Source organism: Prinia subflava, chromosome 11 (genome assembly GCF_021018805.1).
Source record: "Prinia subflava isolate CZ2003 ecotype Zambia chromosome 11, Cam_Psub_1.2, whole genome shotgun sequence".
In the NCBI taxonomy this organism is placed as follows: Eukaryota; Metazoa; Chordata; class Aves; order Passeriformes; family Cisticolidae; genus Prinia; species Prinia subflava.
Window position 1 is genome coordinate 8,097,083 of NC_086257.1, and position 23,519 is coordinate 8,120,601.

General features: G+C 44.4%; 1 protein-coding gene across 3 annotated transcripts in view; it reads right to left on the bottom strand.

The window, feature by feature from the left end:
- Nucleotides 1-10,228: 10,228 nt before the first annotated feature.
- Nucleotides 10,229-23,519, bottom strand: part of EPHA4 (EPH receptor A4) — a 105,470-nt gene continuing 92,179 nt past the window's right edge. Inside the window, exons 14-20 of one of the 3 annotated variants that reach the window (XM_063408167.1) lie at nucleotides 21,528-21,677; nucleotides 18,947-19,140; nucleotides 16,232-16,387; nucleotides 15,069-15,945; nucleotides 11,174-12,903; nucleotides 11,057-11,098; nucleotides 10,229-10,964 (exon numbers count right to left, since the gene is read on the bottom strand). In XM_063408167.1, coding sequence (XP_063264237.1) covers nucleotides 15,831-15,945; nucleotides 16,232-16,387; nucleotides 18,947-19,140; nucleotides 21,528-21,677 — 615 coding nt within the window. In that variant the 3' untranslated portion in view covers nucleotides 10,229-10,964; nucleotides 11,057-11,098; nucleotides 11,174-12,903; nucleotides 15,069-15,830. Of the gene's footprint in view, nucleotides 12,904-15,068; nucleotides 15,946-16,231; nucleotides 16,388-18,946; nucleotides 19,141-21,527; nucleotides 21,678-23,519 lie in introns of all 3 variants that reach the window. The other 2 variants (XM_063408166.1, XM_063408164.1) reach the window with 2 other exon arrangements.

Sequence of the window (23,519 nt, forward strand, 5' to 3'; positions counted from 1 at the left end):
CTGTTTTTCTGTCCCTTAAGGTTTGTGTGGCCTGTGGCACCTCTGAAATCTCAGCAGTGGTGCTCAGGGACAGCCAAAGGCCAATCCCACCTTGACTCCATCAGGTAGAGATTTCATCCAACCAAGGACTGCATTTTTGTCCTTCCTGTCATTAAATCTCATCATCCCCCATCGCCTGGCCTGGTTTACACTTTACAGTAGTGTTCATATTCCTTGAATTTATCCTCTGATAAGCCAGGATCAAGCACAGTTTCCCATGCACAGCACGCAGTGAAAATGAGATGTGTGCATGTGCTCCCGTGTTTGTTAGCAGGAGGCCCTGTGCAAACACAGCACTCATTGCTGGAGGCTGGACACAGACCCAAACTCTTCTCAGGAAACAAGCCAAAAGCTGAAGTTTTCACCTGGCTTGGATTTGAAAATTTTGCAGTTCAGCAGTTTCGAATAGTAGCTGTGAAAAAAGCACCAACTACTAAGATTAGACAAAGGCTTGTTTGGAAGGTTTTTGACAATTTCTCCAGAGAGCTAGTTCCACATTTCTAGTTCCTAAAGCAGTCTGACCCCACTCCTCCCCCAGGGAAGAGCTGGCTGAGCCCGGTTCTTTTGCTGTTCAGAGATTCACTGGGTAACTGAATAAAATAACACACAGGTTACAATCTTTCTTCTTTTGAAGACAATGATAAAACTCCCAGTGGGGCTGGGATTTAACTTGAGGATTACAACTGCTGTGAATCAATCCTCTACCAACTTTAGAGGAGTTGGACCAATTAACACCAGCCAAGGGCTCAGTCCTTTCATTCTACCCAGAAGGCAATAATATCCATTATTGTTTTCCCCAGCCAGAACTCTGTCATTCTTTTTCATCACAATTTCCCCCTCTATCTCCCACCTTTTCTCATTTCCCAGCTCTGACACTTGACTTGCAGAGCCCCCTGAACCCTTAAAAATATTTGTTCTCTAAAAAGCAACAGAAAGAAAAATGTTTGGATTTTTTGCCTTGTCAGGAATCTGCTTTACTTCTGTCCAATTAAAACAAATATAAAAAAAATCTCCTCATCTTCAGTGAGGAAGGAGCTGGGGCTCTTAAAATATACAAATCAAGTGAAATAACAGCACAGACTGCCAGCCCCAGATCAGATGTGCATGGAGGGACATATGCAATGCATTACAAACATGCACTCCTCAGGCCACACCCAGGGATGTCTTGGGTCCATTGTCTGTGTTCTAAACTCCTTTACACACAACAAACTTTATGTTCTTGGATTGTTTTTTCTTTTGACACTTAGTAAACATAGATATATGATTTTAATTCATCCGAGAAAAGTGAATACTGTTAATTTGTGCCTCCATTTTTCATTGTGACAACTCTAAAAATGAGCAAATTCTCCACTGCGAAGAAGTTTATAATGTGTTTTTTTCCATGTTTTTGTGTTAGAAGTTTTTCCTCTGCCTTTTTTCTCCTCTTCTTTCTTGGCCTCTCTTTTGTTTCTCAGCCTGGCTGCAGCTCTGCTCCAGTTGCCTTCTATTTTCAGACCAACTTTTCACAGCCTGGAGACCAGACTGAAGCAGAGACAACCTCCCCACTCAGGGCTGCTCAGATTTATACCTGCTCACAATGCTGGGACTGCACTGAAGTGCTGTAAGACAAACTGCACTAACTGTGCTGTTTCATGCCAGGAAAACTCCAGCTGACTTCTTAAGCCATCTTTAATGCTGCTTTGCACTCCTAAAAATCCAGGCCTTAGAATATAAATAGGGTTTTTCAGTTTTGTGTGTTTTCTTTTAAATTACAGTTTCTCACTGAGAAAGTTTGATTGATTCAGGCAACATAAAGAAAAAAAAAATTCTATGGAACTCAGTTGATCAGTCACACACTGAATTTCAAACAGCAATGAATCAAAGAGGACAGTTCATGAGCTGAATGCTTGGCTGTGCTCTTCAGCAAATCCATTAAAACAATACCATTTAGTTTACAAAATGATACATAAACAAAAAGAGCAGCGCCATCAATATCAGATATCATCCACAAATGAGCACACAGCTGAAAGGCAGCTGCTTTAGCTGGGTTCCACTTGAAGCAAAACCCCAGGACACAACACTGATGCCAAAGAGGAGGAAAAAGCTGCAAAATGAAACAAACAAAGCAAGGCAGCTCCAGTCCCAGCAGTCTGATATTGCCCTTGGTAAGTACTGCACTGCAAGTCACTGCACCTGCAGGATGGATGCAGGTTCTGCAGTCACCTATGGCAGAGGCACAGGGGATTTTCTGCACGGATTCAGACTTTACAATGAACACAATTTGTTCACAACTAAGACCTTCAGTTGCTCAATTTAAGATTCCATATGCTGTTCCTGCTGGTAATGAGATATTAAAGATTATGAGATAAAGCAACATGGCATTCTGACTCAAAAAGGTAAGCTTATAAGTCCATGGAAATCCCTTTTTAATACAAACAGAAAGGGCTTAGCATTAGTACAAGTTTGTTCAACAATCAATAAAATTAGACCCAATAAGGAAAAGGATGAATGAACAAAAACATTTCTGTTCCAGCAAGAAAATAAGAGGTAGAATTACAAAAATCATCTGGTGACTTCTCTTGTGCTGGGGAGCTTTTGGGTTATGTGAACACTTGGAACAGCCTGGGCAGCCCTGTGTGTGTTGACAATCCCACATAATGCTCCTCAGTCACACAGGGGGGCAAATTCCTCCTCAGGACACGAACCACACACAGCAGAGTGTGCCTGGTGTTTGACAAATGCTTTGTTAGAGAGCAAAGGGAGGAAGCATTCCAGTGCCCAGCAGCACATTGTCTTCATTTCCTCAGTAATTTAAGGAGAGCTGCTTTCCATTTTCTTCCTGAAATGTATCTGTATCCTCAGTAGATGCTGGAGTGATGCCCTCTGCTCATGTCATCCTGACAAGTACAAGCCCCTGAGACTGCTGTGGTGGGGCCAGCCAGAAAATCACAATGGTTCCAGGTCCTGGGGAAACTCCTCGCCAGCAGAGAGTCAAGAGTGAGGGATGAGGGAGGTTTGATGATGGAAAAGAAAAAAGACAGACATAAATGGGAGCTGAAGAACAGGAAATATGATTAATTTGGGATGAATGTAGCAAGGAAGCAATCAGAAAAGCAATAAACCAGGACTTGAGCAGGCAAAGCTTGACTTGATGTTGTCTGCATCACAAGTGCATGGAGGGACTGGAGACCAGAGCACAGGTGAAGAAACTCAGCTTTGGCACTGCTGGTAACAGTGTGGGGAGCAATTAAGAGTTAATGTAATGAAAACATGCAGGTTTCTGGGGAGAGGAGAATGTCAAGCCAAACCTGCCAAGTGCACCTACCGACTCTGCTGCCAGCCCAGCCCAGGCCTGGCTCTGTCTGCTGCTCTATCTGGTTTCTTTGATCAAGGCAACACAAACCAGAGCTCAGGCCCAGAACTGGCTGTGATACTTTTAGAACACAAACAGATCCTGCTCAACTTTTCTTCCTCCACCGTGAGCAACAAAAGCTTATTTCAGTTGGCTCAGGGTTTGACAACAATTAACTTTGGAAGGAGGGAATGGAGGCCGTGTAATTTTTCAACAAAATGCAAAACTGTATGCCAAGGAAAAATTTGCCCCCACTTTCATTTAAAACACACATCCAAAGCCTGCATAATTTCACAGGTGTTTCTGATTTAAGCCACACTTGTTTGTTGTTTGCTCCTTTCCCCGAGCAAATGCCAAACCAAAGGCTTGCTGTGATACAGAACACACCTGCCACAAAAGCAGCAGGACTGTGGCTCCCCAGCACCTGAGCCCAGGAACATCATCCCTGGGGATGGGCAGGACACACAGCACTGGGGTGCACCCCTGGCCGAGCCTGGGAGCACAGTGTGGCCAGCAAGGACTGAGTCAGCTCAGCTGTTAATTCACATGGGAACAGCATTTGCATGTCCTGATACTGTAACAACTCCCAGACCTGCTACCCAGCCCAAAGAGGGAAAAATTGCCTTTTATCCTCAGGGAACTGGCTCCTTGTGAGTTCTTTCTCCCCTTCCAAGCAGCTGCTGGCTGGGGAACCAAGAGCAGGGGAGCAGTAATTGTAGCTTGCAATTAAAAGATGCCCAGCAGCTGAGATACACCTTGGATAATTCCCACAGCTGGCAAAAGCTAGATACACATTGACCACTGTTGATTTTACACCTTGAAAAGGGCATGTTGAAGACAACTTGTTGTATTTTCCACAGATGGAAGCAAAAAAAATGCAGCTGAAAGTCAGGTTAGCAAAAAGATACAAAGTCAGCAGTGTATTTGTCTTTTTCCTTAACCAAGCTACCCCTATTCTCAAGTAAAAAGTGGCCCCAGAGAAAGTATTTTGCTAACTGAATTTCTTTCATTTTAATACATCAACAGTACCACCCCAGCTCTCAAGCCAAGCTCAGGAACAGATTGATGTGACTTATTTACATTGTTTTATGATAAGAAGATATTATTTTTTTATTAAAATACCCCCAAGGAATTTTTTTACTGCTATTAGAAAAAAGAGGTTGACCCAGGAACAATTCTGTGCCTTACAGGTGATTGCTCTTAGGGACTCTGAGTGTTTGTGGTTAAAATTCCCGGGTTCATAAGCATTATTTAAAAAGTTCTCAATCAAGCCACAAGAGCCTTGGTCCCAGCCCATCAGCAGACATGTCTGAGACTGAGGGTGATGACTGAGCCCTGTTCAATGAGGGCTTGTACCTTTATTTGGGTCTGAGTCACCTTCTGACAGGTTGCTCTCTATCACACCAAAGGCATCCCTGTGCACTGTGCACATTCGTTGCCAGCTGGAGTTGTCTTACTGTGTTGAAAATAAAAGAATAATGACATTAATGATCTGCCCTAGAACACATTGCTGAGGGAGTCATACTTCAGGACTTGACAGGTTCATTTTCAGTTGTGCGAGTAGAAGTAGCTGTCAGTGAGGTAAAATACCAGGAAAAATCTGACATTGGTGTTCCAAAGCCTACCTGAATTGTGTCCTAAGGACAGCCCTGGGACAGATCAGCCTGTGCACAGTGAGCTCACAGCCCATCCTCCCCTCAGTGTGCCAGGGCAGTGTCCCCAGCAGTGTCCCCCACAGGGACACAGCTGAGAGCTGAGGAGCAGTGCCCAGAGCTGCCCCGCCACAGCCAGCCACAACAAAGCCCTTCCCATGCACACGTGTGTGTAAAAGGCAATGTCACTGACAGACAGACACAGGTAGCTTTTGTGCTGCTTTGTTGGGGTGAAGGGAGCCTCTTGGTGAAAACTCCATTGCTAGATGCTACTAGGCATCTACTAGGAGCTTTTAACTGGGAAAAACTCCTCAAACTTTTTTCAAGGGATCCATAAACCTATGCCTTCCACCATTTAATTTGTTCCTAATCAGGAGGAAAAACCCACCCATTATTCCAGCAGAGCTCTTGCACAGCCATCTGTATACTTGGCTTATGACACACAGTACTGTTGAAGTCAAACACAGGTTTAACACATCACTTACAAGTTATTCTGAGAATTGAAACACTTGTGTGGACTTCCTTGGGTTTCAGAAAAGCTCCTTCATAGAAATGCCACAGTCAATCAATTAAGAAAGCTAAAAGTAATCAGTCACCCACGGTTGATTGGATTTAATACTTGGTGAATGCTTTTTTGTTCTTGGATCAACTACACCCACTTTCAAAGCTGATTAAAAAATTGTTGATGATCTCTTCCACCTGTTCAGAGTGATAAACTGGCTCCAAAACTAATAATTTCCAAAACTCTGCATAAGTCAAGAGTAGTTCCTAACAGGGTGCAGCCTGGGCTGAAGACAAAAGCAGGTGAAATGTGAAGCAGCATCTGTGGAAGAAAAGTTTACAGACATGACTTTCTGAATCCATGTTAGAGAGAGCAGTGTCTCTGGGCACAGGAAGAGTGGAGTGGTTGCCTGCAAGTGCTCAGCAGCTGCCACTGCTCAGGCTCTCCCCCCTGCCCTCCCCCGAGCCACTCTGCAAGTGCACGGTGTAGGACAGCATCAGTGTGGGTGAATCTCCAAAACTTGAAACAACACTGCCCTGCTGGTGCTACTGAAAACACAACAGGGCTGCTAAGACCCTGAATCCTGGCTCTGCCATCCCCAGGGCTGCAGCAGGCACACAGAACTCCTGCCTCTTCAGCAGCCACAGCAGAACACTGACAGAGTCTGCAGAAATGACAAAAACAGTCTCCGAGGATGTCGTGTTGCAATCCAAATGGTTTGGGCAAATAAAACCCATCTGCCATCCTAACACGAACCTGAAAACAGAAGCTGACAAAGCAGGAGTTGCAGGACTCCAAGGAAACACTCCTGTCTGTTGTTGGATACCATTATTTTGTATTGTTCAACAAGTACTTCAAATATTTGTATGAGTAATGACCACAAAAAAAGAATCAACAGACAAAAAGACCAGCCTAAATGTGCTATCACTGCTTGAGTCACTGCCAAACCACACTTTAAAATATATTTTCTGGTGAAATATACAAACAAAATTACCTAAGTTTCATGTGGCATGTAGATAAGGACTAGATCTTTAAGCTGATGCAAGTCAGGGCACTCCCAGTAAAATCAGTTCATACCACCTGCAGGCTCAGATCAACTCATTTATCCCTATTTCCTTGTCAGTGTCACCTTTCCTAGGCCATTCATTTATACTGCTTCAATCAACCCAGAAGCCACTTTAATTGTGGAAGAATATCAACATTCAATTTTAACCCTTTTTTCTAGAAGCATTTTTTCAGAACAGAATTTTAACAATTTTTCTAAAAGGTGGGAATAAATGATCTTTTATACTTATCACCCATTGTGAATCTGCTGGCTAGGTAAGGTCTCAGACACAGGTTAATGTGCTCAGCAGATGAACCAGGCACTCCCTGGGGACTCCTGTGCTGAATTCTTACATGTTGAGTTCACAGGTAGTTCCATATCCACATGGCAAGGAGGGGGCACAGGCCTCCACAGCATTCTGAAAACTTGAGGCCAGAATCCTCAAAGGGCTCTTGGATTTAAACCTACTGAAAACTGGCACTTCCAATGCCCACTCCCCTCCTGCTGCCTGCATTTCCAGAGCATGAAAGATTTGTCTGCCTCAGCTGCTGAGCAGCCCAAACACTGATAATGTTCCTGAGTGAAGGACCTGATCCCAGCCTTCACAGAATCACAGGATCACTGGGTTGGAAGAGACCTCCAGGACCATCAAGTCCAACCCAACCCTAACCTCAACTAAACCATGGCACCAAGTGCCACATACAATCTTTTGTTAAACACATCCAGGGATGGTGACTCCAGCACCTCCCCAGGCAGACCATTCCAATACTTTTTACCCTTTCTGTAAAAAATATTTCCTAATAGCCAACCTAAATTTCCTTTGGCACAGCTTAAGACCATGTCCTCTTGTTCTGTCAGTTGCTGCCTGGAGAAAGAGACTGACCCCACCTGTCTACAGACACCTTTCAGGGAGTTATAGAGAGTGATAAGGTCCCCTTCCAGTGAGCAGGAGCTCAGACATCTCCTGTGGCCCCTGACACCTTGCACCCTGCTCAGGCCCGGGCACACCTTGGAGGCTGGTGAGGAGGAGGCAGGACACGACATTCCTCCATCCACCATGGTTATGGTGAGGAAGGCCTGGCACAGAGTACGGGAGGCTGGCAGGAAGAAGGGCTGCAAGGGCAGGACCCGCCTCAGGCAGCTCATTCCACGGACTGCAGCAGGATCCACGGCAGGAGGCACCAGCAGCACAGCTGGTCCCCTCCAGCCCCTCTGAGCTCACCTGGCTTCTTGCTGTGATGGTTGTCTTCTGAAAAGCCCTTCCTCAAGGAGATTAGAGTGGAGTTTTGGTAATTTCATCAGCAGGGTGCCTCGTGCAAGGCTGAAAATCCAAGTGGGAAGCGGGAGTTTATTACCTGAGCTGCTGCACCCCTTAGCCAAGCAGCATCATTAAAAATTGGCAGTGGGCACCTACCCACACCTATAAATGCTAATTGACCCTGGGGGAGGCTGGTTACCTGGTCAGAAATGGGAGGGGAGCTGGATTCCTTATGATGGCTTTTTTCTGCTTACCAGCATTTTTTTCATTTTAAAACTAGTCTTCAAAAAATGAATGTTTCAAAATGCCTCAGCCCTTTTAGTTAATTACAATTAATTACAAGATTTTATAGAAGGGAGTAATGAGTAAGTTCAAGAGCATTATAAAAACAAGGATTTATATCATCTTTTTTTGGTCAGGTTAAAGGCTAGTAGTCCATAGCAGATTACTAGAACATAATTGCCCCATATATATAAACACATGTATATGTATGAAAGTAAGTTAATGCAGCATCTCCATCTACCCATGGAGAATACATTTTACTAAACTGATTGGAATAAAATGCTTTAGGTTTTAATTTTACTTTTTAAAGTCAACATATTCATGTAACTTTCTCGGAAGCTCCTATAAACAAAGAATTATGTTCAGGGCCACTGCCAGAAATAAGATATGTCAGGGGTCTGTAACCCATTCAATAGAGGATCAGCCAATGGCCCAAGGGTACTTCCCTGTAAGGGAAAGGGTAAAATAACTGAGGTCAGGGCCTCAAACGCAGCTCTAGTTTTAATCATGTTGCTGATTTAGAGCATAACATGCCTTTTTTTGGGTTTTTTTGCTTTGCAATTGTCAAAAAACATTTTGTTTTTCCTGACATGTCTGCAGTGGCCCCACATCTGTTTTTTGCACTGCTCCATGCTCAGCTCAAGGACAGGGATGTTCACCATCAATGAAATGCAAATATATAGGCTTTATGTGGAAATTGCCTCATGTTACTGTATAAATATGTGGAAAGAATGAGGGGCAGGGCAAGAAAAAATGTCTTTTTGGCCAGAAAATCTTTCAGTAAAATCCATATACTTGGAAGTAAATTAAACCATTGGGGTAAAAAGTTTCTAGAGGATGATTTCTTAGATTTGCGAGATAGAAGGGAAAAGAGCAGAGAATCAGCAAAAGGAGGGGAATGACCCAAGTGTTCAGTCCTCAGTGGACATTTTGAAATATTTGTTTCTTAAAAAAGATATAAAGGTTCTTCTTTCATTTCACAATGAAGCTAAACAATTTATAAAACATCTCTGTGTGGGAAATGGAATCTGTTTCTCCACCCATGACACATTCTCTCTTAATTCCCGACTGGCTGAATCCAGGCACCTCAGAAACACCCAGCTGGCTGCCTTCCTCACCCAGCCACAAAGGTGAACCTGCTTTTCAAACACAGCCACCCACAGCAGCAGGGCTGCTGGGCACCAGCACTGCACAGTACTGCTCTGCTGATACCACTGGAGTCTTTACCAATTAGCTGGGCTCAAAATCATCTGCAAGTGGCTCAAAACCTTAAGGAAAGTGCTACAAGAGCCGCCGTTGTTTCTTTGCCTCCCACGAATGGTGCATGTGTAATTTGGGTAGTTAAAAGCCTGTGTGTCCCAAAATAAGCAGCAGCCTTGCAGAGGTGATGGCTGAGGCCCTTGGCACCCACACGACACAGCCCACGCCCATGTGCCCATCACACAACACCCATGCTCTTGGCTCCTGCCCTGGAGGCCTCCTCAGGGAATCTGTCCCCATTTTCTGCTGCTCCTGACAGCTTTCCCCTTCTCCCTCTCCGGCCATGAGTCTCCAAGAGGAGCCCATTGACACAGGCAAATGCAGCCCCTGAGCAGAGCAGTGCAGGCAGTAGCTCAGCAGGAAAGCCACGGCTCCACAGCAGAGGTGACGGCCTGGCACAAAGGACACTCTGATAACTGCAGGGTTTCTGCCAAGGATATCTGACCTCAGGCAAGGTCCAGGCTGGGGAGCAGGGGAGGGACACCATCCCTAGCCAATCCCAGTCATGAATATGAAAAATGATGGCCCTGTAGGTTTTTCTCAGGCACAGTGCCCATGGATAGCACGTGGTGTCCAAGGGAAATATCACTGATATTATTAACAAGGTGAGCCTGGCTGCAGCACCTTCCACATCACAAACCACAGCTCAGCACAGCAGCAAGGAGCAGCAATGTGATTTAAGGCATGCGCAGGAGCCACACAGCTCAAAGGAACTCAGGCAGTGCACTCCTGTGAAATCTGCTGAAGAGAATAAAACCCTTTGGGGCTAACACCAGGATTGGTACTCTGAATTCTCTGCCTGTATCTGTTGTGGATAAACTCCAAATTAAAAAAAAAAGCAATAATTAGAAATAGTCCATTTCAGGTTTGTACAGCAACTACTTTATTATTTTCAAATGCAAATGTTTGCATTGTTTGCTATTTTACAATTTTACAAACTAGGTATAAAAGACCATAAATAAATGACATAAGTTATGTGTACCTAAAATTCACGGAGGGAGAAAAAAATTACAAATTAAAACAAAATAGAAAAATCTATATATCTAACCCAGAGATCGTTCAAATGCACAAACCAACAAATGCTGTTAGAATTTTTCAGTATGAACTAAATTATAATATGCCTCATACATTCTAATTTTAACCACAGTCCTTGCATATTCCAACATACTTGCAGTGATACAAAAAAATAAATGCACTCTCTTTTTATTTGTCTGATTAGTATTTCAGATTTTTTTTCTTTTCTGGTTATGAAAATGTCACATAAAAGAAAAATACTGCTTTTTAAGTCCCGTTTACTGGTAACTTACCAGCTTTTTTTTTTTTTTTTTGTATTTTATACATATATATTTTTAATACATAAGATCCATCACAAAATTAGCACAGCAAGAAACCCGGACAAACATCAACCACTGGTGTGTGAGCAGAACAATTGAACACACTCGTCGTGGGGGACAAGCCGGCGGTGGCCTGTCCCCAAGGGCAGCAGTGCAGTGGCACTTGCCTTCTTCTTGCTCCAGCTCTGTCTGGAGCAGCCCATGGTGGCCCATGCCTGTGGTGGCACAGCCCATGGTGGCCCAGGCTGTGGTGGCCCAGGCCTGTGGTGGCACAGCCCATGGTGGCCCAGGCCTGTGGTGGCACAGCCCATGGTGGCTCAGGCCTGTGGTGGCACAGCCCATGGTGGCCCGACCTGTGGTGGTCCAGCCCCATGGTGGCCCAAGCCTGTGGTGACCTGGCCCCATGGTTGCCTGGCCTGTGGTGACCCGGCCTGTGGTGGCCCGGCCATGGTGGCCCGAACTGTGGTGACCTGGCCCCATGGTTGCCTGGCCTGTGGTGACCTGGCCCGTGGTGGCACAGCCCATGGTTGCCTGGCCTGTGGTGGCCCGGCCATGGCCACCATGCCAGGGCACAGCCAGCACGTCCTGCTGCCCTGCCATGGCCAGCCTCAGCTGCCAGCACAGCTCCCCTCAGCCCCCTGCTGCTGCTCCTCTTTCAGATCAGGCAGAATTACCGGGGGGAAAGAGCAAACCAGCCCAGACACCATGTCACAGCAGGGCCATGCCTCCAGACTGCCCACATGTCCCTGTCCCACGGCAGGGACAGCTGTGGGGAGCACGGCCACCTGCCCCTGCCATGGGTGCAGGCACTCTGCTCCACTGGGCTCCCTCACGCCACCCTAGGGGAATTCTCCAAACACAGAAAGCTCTCCTCGGTAGCTCAGCACGCTGCAGCACTGCTCCTGGGCCGTGGAAGAAAGAGTGTCCTCTACTGCACTTCAGCTGCTCTTCAACTGCACAAGGAACAGGACACACTTCACAACTCTTGCTAACTGTAACTTTACAGGTCTCGTTGCATTTTTGTTCCTTATCTGTGCTGGGAACCAGGGAAGTGTTCTGATTATTACGTTGCACACAGAGCAAGGTGCTTGTGTGAATGGAAGAACTGCATATATTTGCTAGCATTCAACAAGTCTTTAAAATCCTGTTTTTGCAGATAAAAAAGGCTACGTAAGAATTCAGCTCAGGATTACCAGTGGATGGAGAGGCAGGTGTTGCCTCCACCACCTTGCCACTGAGAAACTGGTTGTTCTTGGTCATGAGCAGGGCACTAGTACAAATAAAACAACACTTAACAAAAACCTTTAGCACCCTGTAGATCCTGCAATCCAGTACTCCAAAACTAACCCGACATTGCCTCTGTTTCAGGCTGCAGAACTACTCAACAACATTAGTGTGGCAGATCAAAAATACACTTACAGATACAGAAATTTCACCACTTCTTAATGTGTGTGTTCTTGCTACCATTTCAGCCATGAGCTGTCGGCCTGCTCTTGTAGGACAGGGGACTCCTGCACTTGCAGAGGTGTTGGGGGCACACTCACAGGCAGCTCCACACACGAGGTGAACCCAACACACGTACACAAGCACACGTACGCACCTTCCGGAGGAGATAATAATCCGTTATCCATTCAAGGAAAAAAATATATTTATATCACTGCAATGGCACCTTTAGTGTGAAATGTCACTTCAGCAATGTACACAGGCAGCTCACAGGAACTGGGTTCTTTGCTGTGGCACCTGGCCTGGTGTCCATGGTAAGATGTGTAGTGCTCTGTCACCTTCACTCGTCCGGGATGCAGCGGTGACAGCCAGGGGAATGAGGAGAGACAACAACAAAATATATAAATAAAACCAAAGGTAGGCAGAGAAAGCAGAAGAGAAGAAAAAACAAAATCCAGAAGTCTGTAGGGCTTTGACACAGTACATTCCTCAAGTGACAACTGGGTGCTGAGTCTTAACGAGTTAGTTATCACTCAGTGGAGAAAAACAATGGAGTGGGTGGCCCAGAAAAAAAAAGAGAAAGCAGAAGTCACACTCTCTTCGGGGACTGATGGCTGTTCAGCATGTGTGTTCCAGAATCAGTGCTATGGAAGACGCAACGGTGGGTCCAGAAGGCTTCACGTCTGGTCTGTGTTCCTCCACGGTCAATGTGATCAACAGGACACGCTACGAGGCTGTGAAAGCAAAATCCATTTCCCTGCACAAAAAGAGAACCCAAATTAAATTTATTAAACCACGTGCACCAGCACGAACACCCAGACCTGCCCTAAGGGCAGCGCTCAAAGGGTGGGAACCCTTCACCTTCCCTGTCCTCCTTCCTTCCCTCACACTATTTCAAAGCCTTGCTTCCATGGCGTACCCTACATACAGATATGTAATCAACCAATCTATCTTTCTATCTATATTTACATGGGCCACCTTTTTTTTTCTTCCATCTGCTCTCTTCAAGCTAAAGTCACATTCCAGTGGATGCCCCTCATTGGCCATATTTTATCACAGGAAACAAAACCACCAGTGGCAGTGCTGAGAAGCCAGCATCTGAGCTGCCTTCACAGTTTTCATTCTATAGGGACACAGTTTTCCATTCTGTGTGGAAAATATTGCACTGTTTTGAATTACCACTACTAGACTCCAAGACAGCAATTTAACAAACTGGCCAGAAAACTGGGTGTATTTTGGTTTTAGATAAAAAGATGATCTCAACAGAACGCAACAGATTTACAGCAAGGATACTTCAAGTATCTCTGCACTTGAGAGGCAGAAGACTTTTTCCTGATGAAAGTACAAATGTCAGGTCTTTAAAATGAGTAACTACTTCTTATGTTGCCTGGCAAAGTGACATTAAAACATGCTGGTTTAAGTAGATTTTTTAAAGAAATCTTAAATTTCTTGAAATGGAAAAGCTTTTATAAGTAATACTGCAGAACAGTTTATACTGAGCTGTCATGACTTGACAGGATCCAAATTTAGCATCTCATATTCAGAACAAGTTGTTCTCTGAGAGAGTTGGGAGTGAGGGAGAGTTAGTGGTTAAAATCAGCAAGTTATTGTTAAAAGTGACAAAAAGTGATATGAGTGACAATACAGTATGTGTGATTTGTCCAACTGAGTGAACTGTTTTGGATTTAGGATAAACTCAATTATTAAGAAAGTTTGACACATAAAGCCACTAAATCATTTCTGAATTTGCTGTCAGGTGTGGAGTAGGACCAAAATATTATAGACTAAGGAACCAGTCTGAGTGCCATTAAGCCATAAATCTCACCTTTCTGACATTGTGCCTGGCACAGCTGAAATGCAATGTCAGTTCTAAAGGACATGTCATGAAAATCCTCCTCCTACTCAGCACAGAGTAAGCGGCCCATCTTTTTTCTAAGGTCATCTCATCACTTTGGCCCTCAGAAGGACTATAAAGGAATCTAACTTACATACTCTGCTCAAAAAGAGTAATAAAAGCTTCATGACAAATAAATTCAAGATCTGTGTTCAAAGCTTTACTGGATAGAACTTTATCCTGTGTGACCTACTGAGGACAACCACATTGCCATAGCAGTGTCCTCCACCTCGCAAGCCAGGGGATGCTTCCAGTCACTCAACCTCCATCTATTCCCTAGAGGAGGCAGAGGGCAGCTTTTCCATGCTCCATCTTGTTGGCCATACCTGCAGAGGGGCAGCTGTGCAGTCTGCACCTGGCACTCACACACACAGCTGCCCTGATAATCCCAGACAGCCACCCTACAGGGCTGGTTTCCAAACACTGCTGCACTGCCAGAGCTGCCACCGTGCCTGACACCCAAACTGCACAAAACCTGCAAGGCTGCATGCACAATCCCATGTCTTTCTGCTCACCTCCCTATAAAACCACTGACACCACAACTAAAACATGTCTTTCTAAACCCCAAATATTGCTTTTACTGCTGTTCATGAGAGTCCAGGTAAAGTCTTTGGTTCTTCTTGGTGCATTTATGAGTATTTGTACTTTACAGTATGGCATCCATTTGTGTTGAATTTTTCCAACCACAGCATAAGGGCATCCCTACTGCTCTCAGTGTGAAGTGGGGTCAAGCTCTCAGCACTGAGCTGTGCCCCAAGACACTCCTACACCTTGTCTGCACACCCTACCAGGCAACAGCTTGAGAGCAATTTGAGATAGTGCAATTTTCACTGCCATCAAATGGAGCAAACAACAGGAAAGGCTCAGCACTTAGTATGGAAAACCAGCACAGATTCTTACAAACCAGTTAGGAACCCCAAATAACACATACCACAGCAACTTTTATTTTCCCCCAACAGTGATGAAATCCTAGCACAGCTTACAAAATAAAGCACCATGAACATGTTGGACACTGTAGTTCCACTGACCTTCCATGAGGCAAAGGGAGAAAGTTTCTTGAAAGAGAAAAGAACTCTGAAAGCTCCACAGCCACGATTGTCACAGCTGACTACTGGCAAGATGGTCACAAAAGTCATTCAATGGTAGGCTTCAGCACGGCACAACAGCCAAGAACCTTCCCAGAAGTCCAGTTTTGCCCAGTAATCCACAAGGTGGGTCACTTCATGTCTCAAGCCCATAAACGGGTAGATCACTAACTGGCAGGCACTGATTAGCCACACGATATTCTCACTGAGGTTTCTGCAAGGTGTTAGTGATGCATCAAGTCTGCAAAGAATATCCTAGGGCAGGTTCTTCATTCCAGTGAAAGATACACAACGGTGGTTTCACCCACAAATAAAACACTATGGTTGTAATCCTACAGGTCACGGGGAGAAGGAAAGTAATGGTGGTGTTTTTTAAGCACAGTATCTGGCAGCAAACATAGCATCAAAACTTGAATGTGACTTTATATTTATATAGATACACGTATTTTACATATCATTGATCAACAGAGAAGTATGTTCCAAGAAACAATTTGTTCCAGGTCTGGTTTCAAATGACGGCTTGTCATTTCTGGAGGCCCCCCTCCCAACACACACGCTCGGGTTCCGCAATCTGTACATCAAGCAATGCTGCAGATCTTTATTTCGACGGGCGAGGAGACGAAGTAAAAAAAGTGCAGTTCTTCAATTAAAGTGCATGGATGAGGTAAACTAATTTCAAGAGTTTTGAGTTTATTCAGTGCTGGCTCAGACGGGAACCATCCTGCCGTGCATCTGTTGCATTTGGGTGCGCATCGCTTGGACGCTGCTCAGGATCTTGTTCTGGTGTGCCAGAGCTGTGATGCCGATCCTGGCCAGGTCCCTGTGGAAAGCAAGAGAACAACGAGGGGCTGAGAACCGTGGATCAGATCCTGGTGCAGAGAAAAATATTAAGAGTCAACCGCAAGCAGCATTAGCAAAAGCAAGGCAGATGTACAGAAATGTTTAATTAAATAAGTGGAGGCATCGTGGAGGCATTTTAAAGTTATCCTCCATCCAAATGAAAGGCATTCCATTCCTTTAATGAGTGTAATGATATGCAGCACAAAGCAAAAGAGGCTGATTAAATCCAGATTTACCAGTTTTTCGTTATATCGCTGAGTACTTACTCCTGGTTCATATGCACCACAGCCTCTAGGGTGGTATAGCCAGCAGCTGTGAAGTTATCCTTGTATCGCTCCATTTTCATGGCTTGGAGCCAGTCACTGACAGAAACAACCGCCGAGAACTCGGGGGAGCTGGGATCCAGCAGGGCTGTGCTAGGTCTGGATGCCAAACAGTGAAAGGACAGAGGAATAGTGTCAGCTGGATCATGAACCACAAACCAGAGTTTGGTCTCTGCAACAATTAACCTCAATGATGAGGGAGAGCAAGAGCAAGAGGCTGTGCCCAGTGAAACTGGTGGCTCTGCATATCAACTCAGATCAGTGCAAGAAAATGAACAAGATTCAAAGTAATGGGCCAACTTTTGCTAAGAATGAGTTTGACCTGAGGTTTCTATTTTTGGTTTGAGATCTAATTTGAACCACAATACAGCTTATGATTGCCATCTCAGATACAACCAAGTTCATAGAAAATTCTTTTACTCCCCAAAACAAAGAAGATGGCAGTGCTGGAAGGCATTTTGCCTGCTGGGTCTGTATCTCAGGGGCAGCAATGCCAGACCTTGCCAACCCTGCATGTGTCAGACTTCAGCTCGGCAGCTATAGAAACACTACTGAAGTATGTGCAAAGAACTGGGAGCTCACACCCTGCCAGACTGGTTTGGAGAGCAAAACTCAGGGCGGGTTCAGATAACTCCTGTTGGTAGCCAGGTCTGCTCAGTGCATTCAATCAAACTCAGGACAGCAGGGAGTTAATCCCCTCTTTAATCAATCCATTCCTGACCGAGTGTGTGCCAGGAGTGGCAGGAATCACACGAGCTTTGATCTTAGTTTGCATTGTGGAATGTGCTTCTCATTTTGCCTTGGACAGTTTTGCCAATAATTATTTTTACAACATTTTCTTCTCGTATTAAAATAGCATTTATTATTTCATATATATCATAAGTCACAGTTTCATTAAAGCACTATAAATTAGTGTTATCTATCTAATCAAAACTATTATCATTTAGCAATTTATTTGAAAATGCACATCATCAAAGACTAGGTGTGCAATAGCATGGTTAGGTCTTGCCTGAGGCATTGAGTACATGCTGGTAATACTTGGTTCAACTCTTTTATTGCATTATCTAACACAAGACCAATGATGGTAACCTATTTATATATAATTATGCTTTATGTATAAAGTCATATATTAATAATGTTATATGCATATTTGAAATTCCTATTCTGAAGACAAGAAAAATATTTATAAACAGCCATGAATGTGAAATGACCTTGAATAGGCTGTTAACTTACACACACACATATAGAATGATAACCTTGAACAGGTTATTAACTATTGGAAGACCTATATATATTTTCAAAGAGCACCTATAAATTGAAAAGAAAGCAAAATGGAGGAGTTCATACTGTGATTCTTCAATCAAATTACCACAGCAGATCATACTGTGATTCTCACCACGTAAATTATTTAAGCCTCAAGGGAGAATATATTTTTGCCAGGCTTCCAGTGCCATTAGGGCAATCTGGAAGAGGCAGTGATAGTGGCCTCACAGGGTTAATGATCCCTCTTCTGGTGACATACATTGTAAGCAAGACTCACAAAGGGACACACAAGTTTAAAAAATGGATGTTGTACTGTTGGAAGCTGAGACAGAATCTCTGTTACTCCCTCACTGATTTTGCATTGGCTAATGCATATTTTTGTACCTTCCCTCCTACTAAAAAACTTTTTCCTCATTTCTTTTAAGCTTTTTTTTCCATATTTGCTGTAAGCAAATCTACCTGACAAAGCACAGACATTTGAGAAAAACAGACCAAAGATGGTAGAGATCAGTAAAGCTCCTATTACCTCAGCAGTGTTTCACCAGCTTAAACAAACTGCTGATCTGTCCCAACAAATGTATTTTGGTTTTACCCTACAACTCTGGGAGTTCCCTTCCTGCTGTACTTCTCTTGCACGTACCAGGTACACCGTGCTTAGCAAACAAAACAAATGTAATGCGGGATTGGTGGAGACATGAAACTGGCTTTCCACAAAATTAAATTCAAATTCACATAAAAATTAATCCACACCTTCCCAATGCCCGGAGGCGTTGGCTGTAATGCTGGAACGCTCATTTGCAAATCCTACACAAATCTAGGGTTTATAAAACTTGATGATGTGCTTTTCCTGCAGAAAACCACATCACTCCTGTTAGCTGCACTGACTGAGGTGACCCTACCCATTCCAGCCCTTTCACCGGGGGGAGAGGGGGAAAGAAGCAGCAAACTTGGCCTTTCAACAGAGCTTGCCTGCGTCAGGACATGCTTCAGGCTGTGCTGGAAACTCGCTCAGCTTTGGTGAGATCCAGCAGCAGCTCTGCTCACTCCCCTTTCCTGCTGGCAGGGCTGGTGAGCCTGCGCACCCCAGGGGCTACAGGGAGCCAGCAGAGCCCTGTGCTCACCTGTGCTGAGCAGTGGCTGCTGTGCAGGCTGGCCCTGAGGAGCTGTGTGCCATTTGCACTGACTCTGTGTGCCACCTGCACTCACTCTGTGCCACCTGCACTCACTCTGTGCCACCTGCACTTACTCAGTGTGTCACCTGCACTCTGTGCCACCTGCACTCACTCTGTGTGTCACCTGCACTCACTCTGTGTCACCTGCACTCACTCTGTGCCACCTGCACTCACTCTGTGCCCCCAGCCCTCTGCCTGTCCCCTCGCACGCAGCCAGGCTGACCTGGAGCTCTCGCTGCCCGTCCTCTTGAGGCTGTTGGGGTTGCGGATCAGCTTGTCCAGCATGTTGACGATCTGCCCGAACTTGGGGCGGTCGCTGCGCTCCTTCTGCCAGCAGTCCAGCATCAGCTGGTGGAGAGCGATGGGGCAGTCCATGGGCGGGGGCAGCCGGTACCCTTCCTCGATGGCTTTAATCACCTAAAAATGGCACAATCAGGAAGACGTTAGACAACATCAGACGCTGCTCAGTCTACCAGCTGAGCAGCATTTATCCTAGGGCCATCCAGACTATGGTGACAAATCCCCGGTTAAGTGATACAACATGGAAAATTGCACTCGGACTCAGACAGCTGGTGGTCTCAGAACTGTCATTTCTCCTCAGCAATTCGAAACTAAAAGGGTACAGCACCCAGAGCAGACATCAGATACGGCAGGGCAATTTGTCACAAAAAAGCACACTGGATACAAGGATGACAGAAAAGGACTGGTTAGAAATAAGCAACAAGCCTCGGTGGACAGAGGGCTGGAGAAGCAACAGCTCTACAGCAAGTCTTTACTATCTGTCAGTTTTGGGTGCAATATGTTGAGACTGTATTTTCCCCATCATTGTTAAGGTACAGCAGATCACTCCCTGCCCCCTGTTCTCCCAGGCTAGCTCATCTCTGTCAGTAATAGAGGCCTTGTAGAGCACCTCTTCTCTCACTGCTGTATGCTCTGAGCCAAGAAATGCAGAGGTGAGAACCCCTTTGTGCAGCTTTACAAAAGTCCAACACATCTTAAGTATGTCTTTCATATTTAACAGCACCCAGAGAAACTCAGATTGAAGTCACTTTAAACCCTCTAAAAAGCACTCCAGAGGCTCTAATGGCTTCTTAGCTCTCTCAGGAGAATGGGACACAACCAGAACTTAATTCTGACATGACAGGGACATGACCCAGGAGCCTTCAGATCTGAATTAATCGATATGACACTGCTGGCAGGACTCACCATGAGACTGCAGACTAGGAGTGCTCAGAGACTGAGTCGCACTAAATTCCTCCTTCTGGACTTGTCCAATTAGTGGCTAAAATCCACTGGGAGGACAAGGTGAGGGATATGCTTGCATTATTAGCAGCTAGTCAGTGACCACAAACGAAGTGGCTCTCACTGCTCCAGAAAGTATGAAGATCCTTTTGATTTCTCTTGATTCAACAGACACTGAGTATAATTTGAAATCCTCCTCTGCTTTGTTGTGAGAAGCACTGCTCTTGCCATCATTAAGGAGGAAAAAAGGCATGTCTATGCTACAGACTGTAAAGAGTGTGCAGAGACAGTAATATTGGTTTTCCCTGTCTTGTTCAAGCCATCTTTTCAGCATGGTCTGGCAGTGCACAGTCGCAGTGAACCCCAGCCCAACACGAACAGCTCTAACAAAAACAGCTGTTTGCTGCAGTGAGCTCCACTGTGCTGTGCAGACATGCCTGATAGAACCAAGACACATCTGGTGTTTTATTTTCTTGCTAAGTCTTGATGACTTCCTGTTAGCAAAAGGAAGGCAAGATTGGGTGCCAGAAGAGACATTTCACATCAGAAGGAAATTAAAATTATATCCCCCATTTAGATTAAATGCCATCCGCATCTAGACACTCTTTGAAAACGTTCAGCTCTACAGAAGAAAGCAGATGACTTGTAAAATGCCTTAACCACTCCCATGGCTGTATATTCAGATTACCATTTTCTTCTTCCTTTATTTGCTTGTAAATCCCCTGGGAAAAGAATTACGGATAATCTAGGCCTCATTTTCATTGGGATTTTTTTTTCATTTAATAAAAATTCTATTAGCAAAAGCTCTTATTAGCATTATTATTAAATACTCTTCTGGAACAGCAGCCATTGTGCACAGTCCCTCTTGGAACACACTGAAGTAGTCCAGATGGTATGGTTAAACAGGACATGCATAATTTAAGAATGGTCATTTACAAAAGCTGCTTTTTAATGCCCTCAGGGGACAGCTATGCCATTGTCACAAGGATGCTCTGACTGATAATCAGAATTGGATATCCTATGTGTTGATTTAGATATCCTCCAAGAAATAAAATCTACTGAAAGAGTTATAAACACAGTAGTGCTTCAAGAATTAACTACCAATAGGAAGCCCTATCAAATTCAAATGTTTTTCTCCTGAAGACATTCAGTAAACTCAAGATATAATAGGAACATTCAAATCTTCCTCCTCTTGACAGTATTACGATTTGACAGTTTAAATATATTAGTTTCCCTTTCCTCCATTTTCCTTTAATTGCTTTTTTTTTTTAATTTAAAAAACCAAACCGAATAAACCCCATGTAAAAGGTGTAGACCCTAACTTGAGAATAACCTATTCCATGAACTTCGACAAAGCTTGAAGGAACTTTAGTTCCAGAGAGGTTCCCTGAGAAAACTGGAGTCTACCACCCATGACATCCTTTAAAACGCCTGGAAATAAACATCTCATGGCCATATAGCAATTGCCACAGAAACACATCAGCAGACATCTAAGGACAAAGACAAAGGCATGGGGAGGGGAAGGGAGCGAAGATGCAGGGGAAGCTCAGAAGGAGACTCACATCTTGGTTGGACATGTCCCAGTAGGGCCTCTCCCCGTAGGACATCACCTCCCACATGACGATGCCGTAGCTCCACACGTCGCTGGCCGAGGTGAACTTGCGGTAGGCGATGGCCTCGGGAGCAGTCCACCTGATGGGGATCTTGCCCCCCTGCCACAAGGAAAAGAACCACAGGCCAGTGAGCCACTGATGCCATCCTGTGTGTGGCTGTTCTACACAGCCCAAATACAAAATGGTTTTTTGTGTACAGCTCCAGGACCCTTCTTAAAAAGGCATCCTCTTTCTCTCCTGCTTGCCATAAAGCTGTCAGATCCAACCAGGAGGCAATGCTGCCCATCTGTTTTCTTTAGTCACGAGGAGGAGAACCAGTAAATTGTTAAATGTATTTCTATCAGCCCTCCAAGAGATCTCTGCTTAGGGCTATGCTGAAGCCTGAGAACGAGCCAGGGGTTTTACAAAGTATACATTAGAGATTTATTTGACAAAACAAATAAGTACATGCTGTTAATTACTATTTCCTTGCTTGCCTGTCTGACCTGTTTGGCCTGTTTCAGAAAAACGGGATTATAAACATTTTACTTTTCAAAAAGGTAAAATAAAGAAAGGATAAACTGCGAAGACGTATGAATACAGTGGTGTTTCCCATGGGCAATATCCCAACTCCTACCAGAGATGTGAGAGGACATGCAAGCCCCGTGGCTCTCCCAGACCCTGGGGGAGCAGTTCAACACCAAGCAAGGATACAAGGCTGCTTTTGATACCTGCTGGAGAAAGCTGCCTCTTCTTACAGTACTTCTTTTTAAACAAATAAAAACACTTGGCCATCTGATTTGGGCCACTGAGGCCCAGTGTTTAAAAAGGAACTCACTCCATCCTGTTTATCTGATTTTGCCTTAGCTGAGTGATCCCAGGCCAGAGATTTCTCCTTTTGTTTATGCTAATATGCAAGGTGTTTTTAATTGAGCTTTTGGTTTCCTGCAGTTCCATCTGGGGAATGACTTAAGCTGAACAAAGGTTTTCGGGGGTTTTTTTCATTTGCTTTTATGCTTTTTTGATTAAGTTTATTTTGGTAGTTTTTTTTCCCAGCCATCTCCTAGATAGCTTTTATCCATAACTGAGTGCAGTGTGTGCATACTTAACAGTATATTGTTCTACTATATCTCTCAAGTGTTTAATATGGACTGGTTCCAAAGCCAAGGGAAATCAAAAGAGGTCCTTCTCCTAGCTGCTTCATCCTTTGCATCAGGCCCTTTGTGAATCAGGTTGTGGCAATATGTTCCTTGGTGACTGCAAGATGCTCTCACTTTAATGAGTTATTAACAGAAGCAGAAGGCATCATTCTCTTAAAAAATGTTGCTTTAAAAATTGCATTCTACTGCAGCCTCTCTACTTATGCAAAAGCTTTATTCCTCCTTTCAGACACAGATGCATCGACATTGTTTATACATGGCTGTCATTCTAAAAACTGTCAATAAGCTCTTTATATTTAGCTGCTTGAGCACAGTGGAGTTAATCCAAATATTCCTGATCCTTCATTACTGATACCAAATGAAGACAATGACTGTAAAGCAAATGTCATTGACTCTCTCTAGTTTACTCCTGAGAGCCAACAATACCGTGTCTCCACTTGCTAAATTCAAAGAGAAGCTTTTCAGTCATTTCTGTCTTGCCCTTGTGTGCTTGTCTAAACTCTGATTTCCCTGAATACAGCTTTTCAGACCTCTGCTCCTGCTTCTTCCACTTGCCACCCTTATGAGTGAAAGATACCAAGGCTGGCCAGCATTTAATAGTACAGGAGTCTTATCCTTCCCTGTAATGAGCTGTGAATCCATTAAAGGATGAGTGTTGGGATTAAACAGCAAGATCTGAGTGCTGCAAACAAACTCAGCACTAGGGAGAACAGATGGAGAATGGCAGATATTTTAAAACGAAGAAAATAAGCAATTAAAAAAGGAGACTTTATAAACCGACATTTTTCTCTTTACATGCATG